We start from the raw sequence: 18764 nt of genomic DNA, 5'->3' as shown, positions 1-18764 counted from the left end.
GTAGCTTTAAGGAGCTCACCCTGGCAAAGCCTGAATTGGTTTCAATGCCAGTTTTCTTGATTTGAGAATTGACAAGAAAACAATGGCCTGTTTTTATCCATATACATTTCAAAATGCCATCTTTATTAATGGTCTCTTTTTTTCAATTTCATTTTGGCTGCCAAAGAGATACCTGGTAAGTATTTTGTTCTCCTTTAGTACATTTTCATTGTTGTTCAAAGAATGTTTAGCAGAGTCCAGCACCAAGTGTGTAATAATCTTTGAATAGTCCAGTGTTTTCGTTGTCCAGATAAAGAATAAAATGCAGAATATATATAAATCTCATGTAGCTGATATGAAATGCTAACTAATACCGCTGTTCACTGGCAATACATAAATTTCCAGTTTAAAATTCCCAGGCAATTAGTATCTTACCAACTAAACAAACTGCAAAAAGATGAGATTTTTTTTCACCCTCTAATCTCAGTTTCAGTAACAATAGTAAGTAACCATATCAGGCAGAAAAGTCAATGTATTTTTTTTTAAGTTGACAATGTCCCTTTAAAATGATTACAGTACATTATTTTAAAGCCGAGATGGCAGCAGGGGTTTAAAGTCTGTTGATAGAGGTTCGCCATTTTTGTACTAATTATATTTTATGGGGCATTTCAGTGGACTTGGTAAAAATTCTGCACAATAAATTATTTTTCCAGAGTAGGAAAAAGAATCAAGTAAATGGCTCAAAATGTGCCTCAGAACATATAAAAACCTGATGTTCATCTATCTCATTCCTGTTATGGCTTTTTATCCCCTGTTTTTAAAAGAAACAAATAACCCTTTAGTTTGGAGTGATTGGTTATTTATAGCAGAAGATATTTGCTGTCCCTTTACCGTGAGCAAGAATATCATTAATCTCTGTGTAAATACTGTTGCTGATGGTTTGTTAAATACAAATAAAATATGCTTAGCTATTTTGCCTTCTTTTAGGCCTCCCAGACCTGTAACCAGCATGAATGATACGCTATTCTCCCACTCTGTTCCCTCAGGAAATACTTTCACAAACAGAAGGTGAGAGCTCATCCTTTCTTACTTTTAAAACAACTCACGTGAATGGAAAATAAATCCCCGATTTGTTAGGTTCTTTGCATTTTACTCAATGAAAATGTTAGTAGAACACGGTCTCAGAAATATTCCAACCTTTTGTGGATTGAGTTTCAGTTATTCAGATGGGAAGGCCACATTTTAAATGCGTGCCCCTGAATTTGGGCACCCAGTTCCATGTTGGCATGCTTACATGGGCACTTAAGATGCTACAGTGCATGTTTGGGTGCCTAATTTTCATTGTTAATGCTCAAATGTAGAATTGGGCACCCTGATTTTTATATGCTGATGTTTGAAAATTGGACCTCAGATCCTAAGTCATTTGGCAGTGTTGGGCAGGGAGTAGAAATTGGAATGTGAGGGTGCACATTGCGTTAACAAGTTAGTAACTTGTTATCTTTGGGGATCTGAGTTAAAATTTCAGCCATGTCATTAATGGAAATGAGTTTGGTGTTCTAATTTAGATCACAGAAACTCTTTGGAGGATAAGTAAAAGAAAAGGAATTCCTTGAATTTTTAGTATACTGCATAATTAATCTAGCAAGCATTTAAAATTTTGCGTAGGGCTTATAAAAGTTGGTCAGGATAGTTTTTATGTAATATATAGAGAGTATATTTAGGATCCATGGATATGTTTCTTATACCCAGTGTTCACTTGGTATTACTAGAGATTGAATTGAGTCAAGACCACCTGGAACAAGCACCCCTGAACTGGGGCGGGGGGAGAATTCAAATCCAGATCTGAACTTGATAAGTTCATTTATAGTATTCATTGCAAAGCCTTGTAACATAGAATACCAAATGGAATGAAACTGCAGCTACATATTGACTCAATCCCCCTATGGCCCAGAAATGTAGTTTAACCATTGGCACTACTCTGCAAATATAGTAGTGACCTCAAGGCTTCTGATTGGCTCACTCATACAGCCAGTAGAGGGCAGGACCATGTTAAGTCAATGTTTGGAAAGATGTTGAGACATTCCTTTACCTGTTAAACAAATCAGAGAGGTCCCTTCCAACCCTGATATTCTATGATTAAAGGCCACAACAAAGAAAGAAGTGTCTTGAAATAGGGTGGCCCTTTAGGAAACAAAGCAGAAAAGAACAGTCTAAACACATCGTTCCCAGAGAAAAGGGGTATGTAACCCCATACACCGTTATATGCCCAAGCAGTCAAAATATCTGGGCAGCATTTACTACCAATTACATAATCTACAGAAAAAAACTGTAAGTAAATGGTCATAGTCAGGATACTGGAAGGAGAAGCACTTCTCACTCTAATGGAGAAGGTAAGCAAAGTGTAACCTTTGGCTGCATCTGATTGAATTGCTCTTGCTTTAGGTTTCAGTGCTCAGAGACCTAAAATTACCAACTATAATCTTGGTAACATAGGTATTCATGGTTATTCTTTCAGGACTGAAAACAAAGCCAAAGTATATCACACTACAGTATAGTCTCAAGAATAAAGATGTTTTGCTCTCCTAATAATTAACTTTTTGTTATCTGTAAACTATCATTGTTACTAAAGTGTATGCAGCCACCAAGAAATCACAATGCTCAATCAGCAACGCAGGGTGCATAGTATTTTAAGACAGGTGCCCAATAGATGATTTTTAGTTACAATATTTACAGTGAAAAGAAAAGGAGTACTTGTGGCACCTTAGCGACTAACCAATTTATTAGAGCATAAGCTTTCGTGAGCTACAGCTCACTTCCTCAGATGCATATCGTGCATCTGAGGAAGTGAGCTGTAGCTCACGAAAGCTTATGCTCTAATAAATTGGTTAGTCGCTAAGGTGCCACAAGTACTCCTTTTCTTTTTGCGAATACAGACTAACACGGCTGTTACTCTGAAACCTGTCAATATTTACAGTGGTATTTATTGTGCTACATCTTTCATTTTATACAAAGAATTACTGATACCTTTTTTGCTTTAGTTTCTTTGTTAATTCAAGTCCTTGTCTTTCATTATCAGGATCAAATGAAGGTACATTTCTGGCACTTTAGAATTCCTTTTCTCCTGGAGGAAGGGAGTGTCCTTTACACATGAAATCAGGACTTATCAATGGAAAATGCCCTGCAGGACATGAGGAATTTTAAAAGCCAGAGTTCTAGATAGACCTTTTGGTAGGTGGATAATATGGCATCTTTCTATTATGAAATGTTCTTGTGATGTCATGGACATTCCTGGTTATTTTAGAGTTAACAATGCCCTGAAATGTAAAATAATATCCTATATTAAGCCTCTCATAACTTTCTGCATTGCAACTTGTTTTTGTTTTCAACCCTAATTCATTTGAATCATATCTTTTTTATTTTGTTTAAAAAAAACAGTATTCTATCTAAAATGGTTGTGAATTGAACACACTGACTCCACTGTCAGCCTGCTAATTTGTGTATTTGCATAGGATATTAACAAGGTTTCATTGTTTGAATTATTCAGGTTACTTGAGGGTATAAATGTAGCCAGTCCTGTAGCAGATGAGCATTCTCTTATAAAGCTGTATGTAGATCAGCTTCACAACAATTCACGGTCAGTATGAGAACACTAAACCACTAATAGCTATAGTTCAATAGCTGATGCACTAAATCATTAGCAATTTAGCAGAATTACCAAAGATTCTTAAAGGAGGATCCTTTATTGATAGAGGACTTACGTGGTTTTAATTAGACTTTGATTAAACTTCACAACTGGCCTTAGAGTTTGCAAAGCTTTCTGGCTTTTGCACAGCACAAATCTTTCAAATGTTTTAATAACTCTAAATAGGACTATGTATGACACATGTATTTTGTTCAAACGGACCTGTACACCTTTAAATTTCCATTTTCAGTATGTACCGCTGCTTTTCCACACTCCACAGGAGCCTGAAAGAGAAGCACATAACAGGTTGAAAACCATCCCAAGTTTCACAATGATCCTGTTCTTCCTCTTCCAGGGTTTTTGCTGCTGGTGACTTCTTTGGATCAATTCCACAATACCCCTTTCTCCTTCTCCTCATACCCCTCCTCCCCCATTGCTCCAAACAGGAATATTTTGCGTTCCTTGTCAAATTGGTCCACAAAGGGAGAGATCCAAATCCTAATGAAGTCAATGGGAGTCTTTCCACTAAAGTCACTGAGCTTTGGATCAGGCCCAGGTGCTTGATCACCGCACCCTTCTTCACCATTCCCTCTCATTTTAACAATCTGAATGAGGCTTTGTTTCATTTGGTACAAAAGAAGGAAGTGGTGCAGCTGGGCAAGACCAGTCTCCCAAATTGTTTTCTGTGGAGTATAGTCACCTCTCATTTTCTGAATCAGTCCTTGAGCATCAGCTATTCTACAGGGAGAAAGCATTGGTGCTGAGACGCTGCTTTTCTGAATACCATGTTCCTCGATCCATATTAGAGTAGTAATAGCACCTTCACTCATTCTCTTAGGTTTTGTTATTAGTGCCCTGGTAAAATCAGTCCTCTTAGGGGAAGTTTTTCCTATCATGCATCAAAAAACAGGTTTTGAAAAGTCTGTTTGCAAGTCTGCCAGCTTAATACTAAATAGTTAGTGATTCATGTTTCAGTCAAAATTGTAAAAACTCACCACTGAATCTCTAGTTGATCATCATAACCCTAAAAGCTATCCTGACTGTTTTCCACAGGCTGTGTTTTCCAATTTGTGGTCACTTTAATGTGTGTTGTGGTCTGGTTCAAACAGTTTTGTAACTTTGAAGAAAGATTTTCACACAAATAGATCCTTTTTACAAAAGGCAATTTATATGGTCCGTCATTTTCAGTATTCCCTTTGCAGTTGTTTCGAGTATTTGTATTAGTGTGCAAGCATTCTCCTTCAGAACCAGCTTCTCAGTTTGCTCCATCCCCCAGTGCATCTAGAATCCTGAGTGCATGACATCAAAGTCCTTTGCTTACAGAAATGAATGTGGCATCATACATTCATCACTATGTCATCCTAATTGCTGGATTAAATGAGACAGAGAAAATGCACTGGGAAGGAGCAAACCTTTGTTAAAGAAAAATTATGAAGAACATCTGAAAGATAAAATGGATGTTTTTCATTGTCTGCTATTTGAGATGGGATCGAGCCATGAAGTTTGGATTCATAATCAAGCTTTTCCAACATTCAAAGGTGTTCAGATTCAGGTTTTTGATTCAACCAGTTTTCAACTGATCTATTAGTTTCTCTAAGCCACCCCAGAACAAAAGCCCCTCTTAGATTCATTTAAACTGTCCTAGTTTGGGCCACAATGGCCATCTGAGAGCAGCAGCTGGAGTAGGCCTTATGCCAGCTGTGAAATCTGTCATAAGGTACCACCAATGGTGCCATTTGTAGCTATAAAATGTATCAAAAATACTGTGCTCAGATAATTTTTTTACTCTTCTTTGTGCAGTGCAGGAGCCACATTCAAATACCATATTTTAAAAATAGGGAACAAATAACCAAGCACACATTGTGACCATCTGATATAAACATAGTCATTAGTTGTGCTGCCAACTCACAAATAATTAAAACCACAAGTCCTATATTTTCCTTGCTTGGCTAACATTCTTTTGTTGTGATCTGGGGCTACCTGGAGGGCTGCAAAATAATTTAGTGGCTTCACTTGTAGTGCAGTAATCAGGGAAATGTTAATGTACAGTGGGAAATACCCATATAAATTCAATGAACTGAATATCTGGCCTAGTGTAAAAATAAGTAAATTGGGCATTACAGAGCCTGTTGGCCAATTCAGGGTGGATAACTTTAAACACTGTTTCAACTTAATTAAAATCTATTTATTTTTTTCCTCTGGGTAGCTCTGCACTCTATCTGCGGTCTATTGGTGCTGATCCAAGGTGTTCAGAAACCATGGTGAGGGGTGCAATAGCTCTCTTGCTCTTTCTTTCTCTGTATATATCTGTTTCCCTGGAATTATCAGTGTACAGGGCTTGGGGAAGGGGCAAGTACCAGAATGATTAACTACATTCCCTCCCCCCCCCCCCCGTAAGTTGTTCCTTCTTTAAAAAACTAGGACTGGAGTGAATGGGAGCTAGTCAACACATTATGATTAACTTTAAATTGGCTGCAATTGTGTGTCAGATTAAAACTTGTCATGGTGGTATCAGTTGCCCAAATCCTGGATGAAGTCACAGGGTAATTACTGTTGAGTCATTGTGGCAGGTGCCTCTTGTTAACTCCAAACAGGATATAAAAGGTGTTGGATAGTCCCTCTAGGCAGAAGTAATTGGGGCAGATGAGGTCAAGTACAGACATGTGCAAGCACACACAAAGGTTAGGCTAAGGTATATTGGCTACCGGTGATGTCTGAGTTACCTCCTTTTGGAGGTCTGGTCACTTGAACTATATATAGTCTTTAGATGTTCTGTTCAACACAGGGTGGAAATCCTCTTGCCAATTCTCTGGTCAAATTGGCCAATGATCAGCCTGCTGATGGAAAGGTTTGTAAATTCTGATTGTGTATATAGCTAAATACAACCTAAAAATGGTGCCATCTGTGTAAATGTGAGATCATTTAGGAAGTTACTTCTGCTCAAAATTAGGTTTTTACCCCTCCTTTTGGTGGAAAATCATTTTTTAGTAACTCATTTTCCTCTCTTAGCAAACTCTGTTTTTGTATTCAGTGTTCTTAGCTATACTTTATAATGTATGGTATCCTGGAGTTCTCAAGCATGTGTATATATTTACTGGAAATACAGTACTTAATAATTTCACAACTTCCGTTGTTGCTCATGCTTCTTCACACTGATGCACCCTGTGCTGCCTTTTTTCTACTAAATCTATATGAGCAAATTCGGAGAGTTGAAGTGGATGTGTGGTTGTATATACATACTGTGTACTAAGATACCTATGCTAGATAAATGCACATCCTAGATATCCTCTCATCTATACATCTGTTGAGAGAGATGAGAGGATATCTGGGTCCTATATTTGTCTAGCATATGCAGAACAGAACACAGCACTTCCAAGATGAATGGAAAGAGGTAGAAAGATAATGTAGTGTACTGTATTGTCTGATAAAACATGTGATTTGTGTAATAAGGAGGGTGGGGACACAACCAATTTGAAATCTAGTGAATTTAAAAAGATTTATAAGTTTGATTTTCTTTTACCCTTGAGTTCCACAGCTGTTTGTGATTTTGCAGTTACATTTTCTTCTTTTTACAAATGTTTTTCTCTTCCCATTGTTGTGTAAAAGCCTCACATATGTGGGAAACTGACAGACACAGGCTTTCTTGTGCAAATCCTTAAACACATGAGTAACCTCACTCTTGCAAATATGCACATTTTCAGTGTGTCTTTCAGTGTTTGCAGGACCAGGCACCTAACTGGCTATAAACAAAGGGCCAGGTTCTCTCCCTATCTTCTGTCCACTTTGCACTGAGTAAGGAGGGGCACAGTGTGGCAGAATCTGGCCCTAACTGGCCTGCTGAGAATTCTGCTGGCATAGAGGAGCTCTCAGCTAGTATAAAATGACATAACTTGTTCTTCTGACAGTTGCCTCTCCCGATCCTGGTGTAGTCAGAAGGGGATGTATTGGAGGTAAAGTGGAGTTCACCTGCACTTTGCCTGTCTGAACTGATATAAGGTCCCTTGAAAACCATAATCAGCTGGGGTAAGTTAGCACTTCGGCACTTATGAAAGTATCCCCCATAGCCTCAAGTTGGCCTCTAAGTCTACTTTCCCATTTTGCACATGCAAAAATAGGAGACACCTGTTTTGTGTTTGTGAATCCCACGTCTGGCTCATGAATTATGTAGCTGGGCATCCAGCTGCCCAATTTCCCTGTGAAAAATGGGTGTAAGCTCACTTTTATAGGCAAAATCAGTTGTGCACCCAATAGTGGGCACTCAGAATTGGAAGCTGAAAGTTCAGCCCTAAAAGATACTTTTTGGGGGCTCTGTGGTGCTTTTTAAAACATTATACTTCTATATGGATGATCTAAATAAGAGAGTCTTCTGTGGACCCTCTGGCAAGCCATGGGACAGGGAGGGCATCAAGGGTGGGGCTGCAGTATGTAGCATTGTAGAGATTTTGGTCAGTGCTGTGGTCCATAGGCAGTGAGAGACCGGCTGCTGTAACTTAGACAAACTTGCTCCAGGGAAGCGTAAGTTACACTGGAGCCTTCTCCAGCCCCATATTGGGAGAGCACAAAGATGGTTTCAAGCCACCCTGGGCTGCAAGTTTTGTGCTACCCCTCTTAGTGATGAAGCACAGAATCTCACCACTGAGGGGTGTTTAACTGGTGTTTCAAACCATGTTAGCTACCTGATTTTTAAAAGTATCTTTTTGTCATCTAGATGGAGCCAGTGCATGGAGAAATCAAGTCATGTCACCGTGTCATGGCTAGAAATCCCCCAGGGCAGTAGGTCACTAAAATTTTTCCCAGGGTTATTCCCTCCAGAAGGGTAAAAAGAGAGGGTCAGGAACTTCTCTAGCAATATCAGTTACTGCCATTTCAGATGTTCTACAAAGTGGGTGTAAGTTCGCTTTTGTAGGCAGAATCGGTTGCCCACCCAATAGTGGGCACTCAAACTGGAAGCTGGAGCTGAAAGTTTGACCCTAAAAGATTCACTTCAGATGTTCTACTAGATGTTTTTAATAAAAATAATTACAATTAGCTGCCATTTTTCAGAACCTCAGAAGGGGAATTTTTTCTTGTTCTTTCCTTTGTCAGATAATGTTCATTGCTCTGTTTTAGTGCCGGCACCTGCCCATTATATAGTCATTTTGGAACAGTATTGTTCATTGTCATTGCTTTGCTGCTGCTTTTCTTGCATCTGACCCAGTGAATGGTAAAACATTTAGGGTGCGGTTCTGTCTCCAGTTAAGTCAATGAAAGTTTTGCTGTTGACTTCAGTGGAACCAGAATTTCATCATTAATTTTCTTAGATATCTAGTTTTAAGAGTTAGGATGAAGGGCAGAGCTAGTGCAAATATGTATTTTTATCAAGATGACTGGCAAAGAGGGTGGCGGAAAAGTTGGTGAAAGCACAGAGTTTAGTTTTCCATAATAGATGAATGCTTCATCTTTTGAGTTATTGAGTGGCATGGTACCATTTCTGTCCTTTTTAATGCATTTTTTCTTCCATAACTAGAAATGAAATGCAGTGAAAATTGTAGCCTTCCAGCATTTATCTGGAATTTTGGTTGAAACTATAGTAAAGAACAGAATTTTTAGACATGTAGATTAACACAATTTATTGGGGAAGAGTCAACACCGCTTTTGTAAAGGGAAACCGTGCCTCTCCTATCTATTAGAAATCTTTGAGGGGGGTCAACAAACATGTGGGCAAGGGTGATCCAGTGAATACAGTATATTTGGACTTTCAGAAAGCCTTTGACAAGGTCCCTAACCAAAGGCTCTTAAGGAGTCATGGGATAAGAAGGAAGGTCCTCTTATGGATCAGTAACTGGTTAAGACAGGAAGAAATGGGTAGCATACATGGTCAGTTTTCAGGATGGAGAGAGATAAATATTGGATCTGTACAAAATATTCATAAATGATCTGTAAAAGAGGTAAACGGTGAGGTGGCAAAGTTTGCAGATGATACAAAATTACTCAAGATAGTTAAGACCAAAGCAAACAGCGAAGAGTTACAAAGGGATCTCACTAAACTAGTCGACTGTGCAACAAAATGGCAGATGAAATTCAATGTATATAAATGCAAAGTAATGCACGTATAAAATGATGGGGTCTAAATTAGCTGTTACCACTCAATCAAAAGATTTTTTGAGTCATTGTGGATAGTTCTCCGAAAACATCAACTCAGTATGCAGCAGCAATCAAAAAAAGCTCACAGAATATTCGGAACCATTAGGAAAGGGATAGATGATAAGGAACTAAATATATTGCCACTATATAAATGCATGGTACACCCACACCTTGAATACTGTATGCAGTTCTGGTTGCCCCTTTCAAAAAAGATTTATTAGAATTGGAAAAAGTACAGAAAAGAGCAAAAAAAACAATTAAGGGTATGGAACAGCTTCCATATGAGGAGAGATTGAAAAGACTTGGAGTATTCAGCTTGGAAAAGAGACTATTAAGGAGGGATATGATAGAGGTTTATCAAATCGTATATGATGTGGAGAAAGTGAATAAGGAAGTGTTATTTACTCCTTTACGTTACTCAAGAACAAGCGGTCACCCAATGAAACTAACAGGAAGCACATTTAAAACAAACAAAAGGAAGTACTTCACACAACACACAGTCAGCCTGTGGAACTCATTGCCAGGGGATGTGTGAAGGCCAAAACTATAACAGGGTACAAAAAATAATTAAATAAGTTCATGGAGGATAGGTCCGTCCATGGCTCTTAGCCAAGATGATCAGGGATGCAACCATATGCTCTGGATGTCTCCGAGCCTAACTGCCAGATGCAGGGGATGGATCATTTGATGATTGCCCTGTTCTGTTCCTTCCCTTTGAAGCATCTGGCACTGGCAACTCTCAGAAGAAAAGAACGGCCATACTTGGTCAGACTAGTCCATCTAGCCCAGTATCCTATGTTCTTTATAAATATTCCAGTGGGGATTGCGTAAACAGATAGATAAATAGCAAACAATTTTTCTCCTGTGCACAAATGACTTGATCTAGATCCCACTCAGACTGTCATAAAGCAATGAAGTTAGGGTCCTTGGAAACACTCCTTAATTATAATCCTTTGAAAACCTGATTGATGAATGATGACTTAAACTTCCGTATGGGAGCTGATAGAGTGGTGGCAGAGTGGGATAAGACCAGCCTCAGGGAATGATTAATTTGTTATACAGTGGATATTTTTACTCTCCAGATCATCAGAACCTTGTCTACTCATATGTACCACAAGCAGCTGACCCTTTGAGTAGCATTACTATTGTTCTTGGAGAAATCCCTGCAGTGCACTACTCACAGACAGACACAGACAGACAATCTTTGGTCAGAAGATGCCTGAATGTCAGTAGCCAGACCCCAAAGAAGATTGGTGACTAATTCAAATGGAGAGAGAAAAGAAATAATTTTCACAAAAAATGCAACAGCATGAGAGATGAATTAAGATTTAAATCTCTCCATTTTTATCCAGTATCTTCTTTTCTTCCCCGGGCACTCAAGTATTTCAGCATCAGGAAATTACTGTGACCCTTTAAATATTTAAACCTAAAAAGAAAACATGACTGAAAAATGGATTATAATGAAAAATAGCAAATATATTTGATGGCATAAAAAGAACATAGTACCTCTTAAAAATTAAATTGGAGCTACTCCACAGAAGGACAGATTCAATTAGATGTAGACACTTCCTTGGCTACATCCACATTGAGATCCACATATAATACTTCTGGGGACGATGCCCAGAATCTCAGGATTTAAAAACTGACTCCTGTCTTCCCTCCTTCTTGGTCAGTGACAACCACCAGTGCTACCTTTGCTGACTTGGGGAGATGTATGTCTCCACCATATGCTCCACATATAATAGCAAAAAAAGAGAAAACATAATTCAACAGGAATCATTCCAGAAATACCCTGTCCATTGTAGAGGAGTTTTCCCCACTTGATGTAAAGGCTTGGTATGCTAAGATTCAGCATCAAGTATGTAGCTCAAACGTCACCTGAAACTACAGTAGCCTCCAAACAGCCATTTTTTTTATTGAAGCTTGTTTTGTTAGGTTCTTCCGTTGCTGTAGGTATTATAGTTTAGAAGGGGAAGAACCTCGACAAGCTTCTGGCTTTTGGTTCAGCTCAAGGCTCTTGAATGAATTTCCCTGAACTCTCCTTTAATGAACTGCAATCGTCATTGTTTACCCTCTTCATAGTTTTCCTGTCTTATTAACTAGCTCTCCTTACAAGAATAATGAAGTAGAGCAGAACAAATTGCTGGCTAGGGCTGCTCCAGCTTTCTTGAAAGGCAAAGGGTAAGTTAGAGAGTATATTGGTAGCTTGCACTAACACAACTACAGAAAAAAATCTTCTGTCTTTCCCTCACTTTTTTCCTCAAGAAAATTACAATATCTCTATAACCTAACTAACCCACTGAACTAAGTAGGCTTTGTTTAAATGCATATATTTCTATACCTATTATCTTGATCTGACACTTCCAAACATACTTAACTCTTGATTTCAATCTGTTAATCATACGTACGTGTGTGTGTGTGTGTGTGTGTATATACTACATAAATTATTTTTATTATCTATATAATGTGTATTATATATAAAACCTATAATATATTAAAATTGGCAAACTTCATAATCTGTACTATTTTTAAAGTAACTTTCTTTATAGGACTACACATGGCATGATCCTGCCTGGTGCTGAAGCTCCTTCAGCTCCCATTGATTTCAACAGGAGTTGAAGGTGTTCTGCATGTTCTAGCAGGTTCTCTCCATCTTGCAGGATCGGTTGCCTAATCAAGTTCAATTGTACCATTTTAAACAACTAGAGTAAATAAGAATTTCAACACTTCAGTTTTTTTCTAAGAACATTTATTGCTCATTCTTAAATTCCCATTTCACAGTCTTACTTGCTCCTGCTTTTTCTGTTTATTTCTCTCTGTCTGTCCGGATCACACCCTTTCTTTCCCCAACCCTGTTTCAGGTTACAGTACAGCCTCGATGTTGCAGACAGGCTGGCCGATGAACATGTACTCATCGGGTTGTATGTCAACATGCTCCAGAGCAACCCCTCACGGTTAGTGCAGGTTTGGCACCTTTGGGGGTTCTTTAGCAAAGGGGCATTGATCTGCTTAAATTAAATCACAACCCAATGCTCTTAGTATTTCTAACCGCTCTAGCAGAAGCAGATATTTTAAAACATTAATCCAAAGAGTAGATGTTTGTGCTTTCAAGACATGACTCCTCCCAGTGCTGGCGGGTCATGGAATTGCTAGCATTCTTTCTAGGAATGTTAAAGAGCAAAATACTGTAAATATTTGCTTGGCTAAAAATTACCATGCAAACTGGCTTGTGACACAATTTAGGAGTCAGTACTGTACTTGTTGATGGTACATAAACCTATCCACACCAGTGATTTAGAAGCTTTCTCCTTTCAAGGAATTTATTTTTGTGGTGGCACATAATGTGCAGTTCCAGTTTATTGTGTAAGTGAGAAACGGTGGTGGTACAGTCAAAAATAGGAAATGGCTTATTAGCTCATCAGAAGAGCAGCATTGTTTCAGTTGTCTCTTTGTACATAAGTCAGCCATTCTTCTTAAATCTGGCTGTCTTCTGCCATGTATAAGCCTGTGTCTATATATTTTTGCCATTATCTCTAACTCAGAGCAAAGTAGGGCCAGTTTTGAAGCAGGTAAGCTGCATATAGTTCTTTTCTTCTGCCTACTAAACTTTTAATGCTATGTCCACTCAAAAATATCTGCTGCCATCAGGATTGGGATGGTAGCCTCACCACAGGCCAGCCTAGGGTGAGGAAAAGCTGGCCTGCTGTGCGGTGGCAAGGAAACCTTCCTCCCTGCAACTCCACACCAGGAAGATGGGGAGGAGTTTAATATGCAAATACTTATAGATTCTTCTTTGAGTGCTGGTCCCTATTTGTATTCCATATGTATGTGCGCATGTGCACCGTATGCCTGAGACTGGAAATTCTTGCAATTCTGTCCACGCCTGCCCCCTGAATCTCCTCGTGCTCAATACCAACAGTATAAGAGGACGTGCAGACCATCTCTCTCCCTCCAATTCCTTCTTACTGTTTTATGGCCTTAATCCTAATCCTCTGTGTCTGGAGTTACCCTTGTAATGCCTCTGTCTCTGTAAATATAATTGTACACAGTTGGTTAGTGGTTTCATCATGGTTTCTATAGTATTCTACTAGTTAATGTAGCTTAGTATTTTCTCTGTCCCCACTTTTAGAAGCAGGAGTATGCCCAGAATCCCAGGATTTAAAAAGTGACTCTACTGACTTGAGGAGATGCATGTCTCTACCAAGTGCAATATTTGTTGCTCCTTCCCACCTCGGACCGAAGAGCATAGAGGGAAAGGGCTCTACTCCAAGTATTTCATAGTTCCTCCCCAAAAAAGGGGAAGATGAAGGCCCATTCTCAACCTATGTCAGCTAAATATTTTTAATCACAAATTAAAATTCTGCATGGTTACACTGGCATCAGTAATTCTCTCCTTAGAAAAAGACATGTTTCACAGCTCTTGTCATCAAAAAAGCTTACTTTCATGCTCAAATGTTAGTCTCTAAGGTGCCACAAGTACTCCTTTTCTTTTTGCGAATACAGACTAACACGGCTGCTACTCTGAAAATTTTCATGTGGACATTCACTCACCCCACAAAAGGTTCCTCAGATTTCTGCTGGGCCAGGAACGCTATCAGTTCAGGGTACCATGTTTGGGCTGGCAGCAGCATCCAGGGTCTTCATGAAGGTCTTCTCGTTTGTGTTGCTACCACTGAGATAAAATGGCTACACTGTCTTCACATACTTTACTCCGGGGGGAATTCTGTATCACTGCATGTGTGCAGAATTCATGTCCCCTTCAGATTTCTTTGCTTCCCCACAGGAAAATGACTTTCTGAAGGGGAAGCAAAGGGAAGACTCGAGCAGTCACCTGCTCCTCCCCAGCAATGTGGGCATGTCATTTTGGGCACCTGGAGAAGCTGGCAGAGAGGTAAATCACTGCAGGGAGAGGTGCAGGAGGCCAGTGGCTCCTACTCTGTGCCAGGCTCATCTGCTAATCCTGGCTGGGCTGGAGCAGACAGGACTTGCTCTTCCTCTGAAATGAGTGGCCGTAGCCAGATCAGACCCCCACCTAGAAATCTCCCCTGGCTGCAGGAAGCTCCGCGTGCGCACACACACACTCCCCACCCCCGTTGCTCCTCAGCCACACGGGCAGAGGTCACTGTATGGGGAGGTGCTCCCCCGTCCACCCAATCCCTTTGCATCTGGACCCTGCATACCAAGACACCATCCCCTACACACAGAACCCCCCCCCACTGAGCCCCTACACCTGAACCCTCACCCTGCTGAGCCTCACCTCCTGCAGTCAGACCCCCTCCCCCCCCACTGAATGCCATCACCCTTTACCCAGACCACCCCTGCTAGTGAGCCCCCTGCACCCAGACCCCCAACCAGTTGCACCCGGACCCCTCCCCCAGCACACAGGCCCCCCTGCTGAGCCCCATTGCCCCTGCACCTGGAACCCCCCAAAGAGTTCCTGTGCCTCCAGATCCCCTCACCCCCCACGCTGAGCCACCCGCACCCAGATTGCTCCACACAGAACCCTCTCAGCCCACACCTAGATCCCCCGACACACTCTTGGATCCTGCGGGCTTTTTAAGCCAGCCTACCCACCCCCCACTTCTACTCCCCGGTGCACCTGGCATAGAGGGGCAGGGCCCTGAGGCCTTTCTGAGGCAGGCCTGGCCCTTGCTCTGTGTCAGGGTAGGTGCAGCCCCATCACCGAGTCCATGTCCCTTGGGGGAGGTGCAGGCTGATCTCCCACCTCTGGGCAAGCAGTGGTCTGTGCTCCCTATTGCCATGCTGAAGCCTCCACATTTTATTTATTGACAAATAAAATTTGCAGAATTTTAAAATATTGTGCACAACATTTGGGTTGTATTTTTTTTGGCAAAGAATTCCCTCAGGAGTAAAAATTGCTTTCAACAGGTAGATTCTGTCCAGAGAGCAGTTTTGTCCTGGCTTTGCCTCCTGGCATCCATGGGGATCTGCCTAACCATGGAAGAGTCTGCTCTGGCTCCCACATTACTCATAGACTTTATAAGGCCAGCCCTCAACTTGACTGCAGCAGGAGCATACCTACAGACTTTATGCCATGAACAGTGTGATAAACCAAGTCTCTCTCAAACCCCAAATAACAGTCCAGGTCTTTCTCAGCTGGGCCACAAAGCCTCCTACTATGGTTGCGGGTGAGGACAAAGTCACAAAGCTCAGCCACCAGGTGTGCCAGGGCCTCATCAGGGATACTGTTTCTCACAGCTTGTAGTCCATCCTCATGTGGAATATTGGTGTAAAGAGCTTCTACATCCATGGTGGCCAGGATGGTGTTTTCAGGAAGATCACCAATGCATTGTAGTTTCCTCAGGAAGTTGGTGGTGTCTCGAAGATAGCTAGGAGTGCTGGTAGCGTAGGGTCTGAGGAGAGAGTCCAAATAGCCAGATAATCCTGCTGTAAGAGTGCCAATGACTGAGATGATGGGGCGTCCAGGGTTTCCAGGTTTATGGATCTTGGGTAGCAGATAAAATACCCCTGGTTGGGTCTCTGGGGGTGTGTCCATGTAGAATGGTAACATACAAAAACCAGTAGGAGAACACTTCAGTCTTCCTGGACATTCTATAACAGATTTAAAAGTAGCTATACTTGAACAAAAAACCTTCAGAAAGAGACTTCAAAGAGAAACAGCAGAACTAACATTCATTTGGAAATTTAACACCATTAATTTGGGCCTGAATAGGGACTGGGAGTAGCTGGCTCATTACAAAAGCAGCTTTGCCTCTCCTGGAATTGACACCTCCTCCCATCTATTATTGGGAGTGGACTACATCCACCCTGATCAAATTGGCCCTGTCAAGACTGGTTCTCCACTTGTGAGGTAGCTCCCTTCTCTTCATGTGTCAGTATAATAATGCCTGCATCTGTAATCTTCACTCCATGCATCCGATGAAGTGGGTTCTAGCCTACGAAAGCTTATGCCCAAATAAATATGTTAGTCTTTAAGGTGCCACCGGACTCCTTGTTGTTTTTGTGGATAAAGACGGCTACCCCCGCTAAGCTGTATAGAGTTTCTTAGGAAATTATGCCCACCATTATCAATTTTGTTTTTACTTCCAGACTTTCCTATTGCTGTAGCATGTCACTTTCCTACCTTCTGTAGCATGTCACTTCAGCTAATGCACTAGGAAATGTTGTGTCAGAACCCTTTTTATAAAGACAGTGAGCTGCTTCCCTTTGGAGAGTGAGTGCAGCGGCTCTCTAAAATGCTAGTGTCTAATTCTGCTCTCAGACTTGTATGTCACTGCTACTGAAGCCAATGGGAGCTATCGATGGATATTGGAGGAAGGAATCTGCCCAAACCTTTAGTGTAGTCCAGAGTCTGCCCCTGGACTATGGGGCCAGTCTGAATTTACTATGCTCCATTGCTGCTGTAATAAACAGCAGACTGAATTTGTTTTGGAGTGAGAAGATCGGATAACAAGCCTTTCAAATGCTACTATCCTGTGGAATTTCATTTGTCTCCATATTTCAACAAACAAGACTTTTTTATAATGTTTGCTTAGCAGCTGCCAAATAATTGGACGGAAGTGTGTTCAGAGTGACTCTCCCTTCCTAGGCTAGTGAAACTTGAATGTGTCACATTCATGGTGCATTTTTATTTCAGAGCAGAACACCAGCCAGAGTACTCTGTCAATGTTCCTGCTGGCTTTTGTCTTTTATTCTCCTAATTCTACCTGATATCAGTAAAATTTCTTCCTATTATAGTGGCAAGTTCACATAAATACAGTTAAGGTTGTCTCCACGTGTGCAGCAAAAACAAGATATAAATTGTGCTATAGCACATCCCTTTCATGTTTCTGAAGGGTAGCTGGGGAATGAATGACAAAGTCCTTGATTTGTGCAAATAATGGAAGCAGACTATAGTACAAAATATCCAATTACTGACATTTAAAGGTCACAGTACTAGCATCCTTGATTAAAAAAAGCTTCAATCAGTTACATGAGCTGCCAACTTGACTTTGACATGGAAAATTAGCTTCAAGAGACAGTAGTCTTAGCCATGCAGCGAAGAATGCCCGCCAGTAGTCTATTACATTTTTATCTGCTACCAAGTGAAGAATAGAGAGGAAAAGAATAGTTACACCTTGGGAAAGATAAGAAAAGCAAACATTCAGAAGCTTCCTGGTGTTTCTGTATGGTTTCACCGCTATAGACACTAGCGTATCCTCAGATGAGCACCATACTCCCTGATAACTAACTGAAGTTTATTATCATGAAGTGCTAAGTGACGTCTGCTTTCAAGACTGATATGATTACTATTAATCATGTTATGGTAGCTCACCTGCCATATGCCACATAATTTCAAATAGTGTTGCGGCTCTTGCATCTATTCAGATACTACTGGCAGTCTAACACAAACCCATACCAGCAACAAAATTAATGATACGGGCTGGAACGTCACCTGGAACTCAAGTCATTGAGCCTAGGTATTGCAGCACATTTCATAACAAATATCTGACCCCCATCCCCCGTGACATAATAGTCACAAGAAAGTAAAATAAGAATGCATTGGTAGCCTTAAAGGGACACCATAAACAAACCCCAAAACCTTAAAGGCCCAGATCCCCAATGGGTGTAAATCAACGTTCTTGCAAGGTCAGTGGAACACACTGATCTAGATCAGCTCAGGATCAGCTCCAATATTTTTTCAAAATACTTCTTATGTGCATTGGAAATAAATTTGATTTTTAAAATTACTTTTCACTTCATATGTTTACTTCTTACATTTCATTTTCTATCATTTGGACACTGGAAGTACAGCCCCCAGGCTCATCAGTTGCACTTTCTGTTTCTCACACGCTTGTTTAATGTGGTGATGTCTGATCCTCAGTACTTCAGAAGACTATATAAACAAAGAAATAATCTATTTATTATAAACTAATTTGTCCAAAGCATCCCTTGTCAATATGTTCTGGTCCCTGCAATTTTAAAATGCAATACAGTTTAAAAATATGTAAAACATTAT

General features: G+C 40.5%; 1 protein-coding gene across 21 annotated transcripts in view; it reads left to right on the top strand.

The window, feature by feature from the left end:
* The window catches only part of DTNA (dystrobrevin alpha), a 310433-nt gene that overhangs the window by 241771 nt on the left and 49898 nt on the right, over positions 1–18764 (top strand). For 10 of the 21 annotated variants that reach the window (XR_012157223.2, XM_073331259.1, XM_073331256.2 and 7 more), the window contains 4 exons: positions 967–1047; positions 3524–3613; positions 11888–11965; positions 12646–12738. The exons of 1 other annotated variant lie outside the window; for it this stretch is intronic. Coding sequence is in view for 18 of the 20 variants with exons in the window: in XM_073331259.1 (XP_073187360.1) it covers positions 967–1047; positions 3524–3613; positions 11888–11965; positions 12646–12738 (342 nt within the window). In the remaining 2 variants the exon portion in view is untranslated. Of the gene's footprint in view, positions 1–966; positions 1048–3055; positions 3208–3523; positions 3614–5867; positions 5923–11887; positions 11966–12645; positions 12739–18764 lie in introns of those variants that run through there. 10 more of the 21 variants (XM_073331258.1, XM_073331273.2, XM_073331264.2 and 7 more) reach the window with 7 other exon arrangements.

This window comes from Lepidochelys kempii, chromosome 2, assembly GCF_965140285.1.
Source record: "Lepidochelys kempii isolate rLepKem1 chromosome 2, rLepKem1.hap1, whole genome shotgun sequence".
NCBI classification, from domain to species: domain Eukaryota; kingdom Metazoa; phylum Chordata; order Testudines; family Cheloniidae; genus Lepidochelys; species Lepidochelys kempii.
Note: the sequence above shows the minus strand (reverse complement) of the source record. Positions and strands in the feature narration are given on the sequence as shown.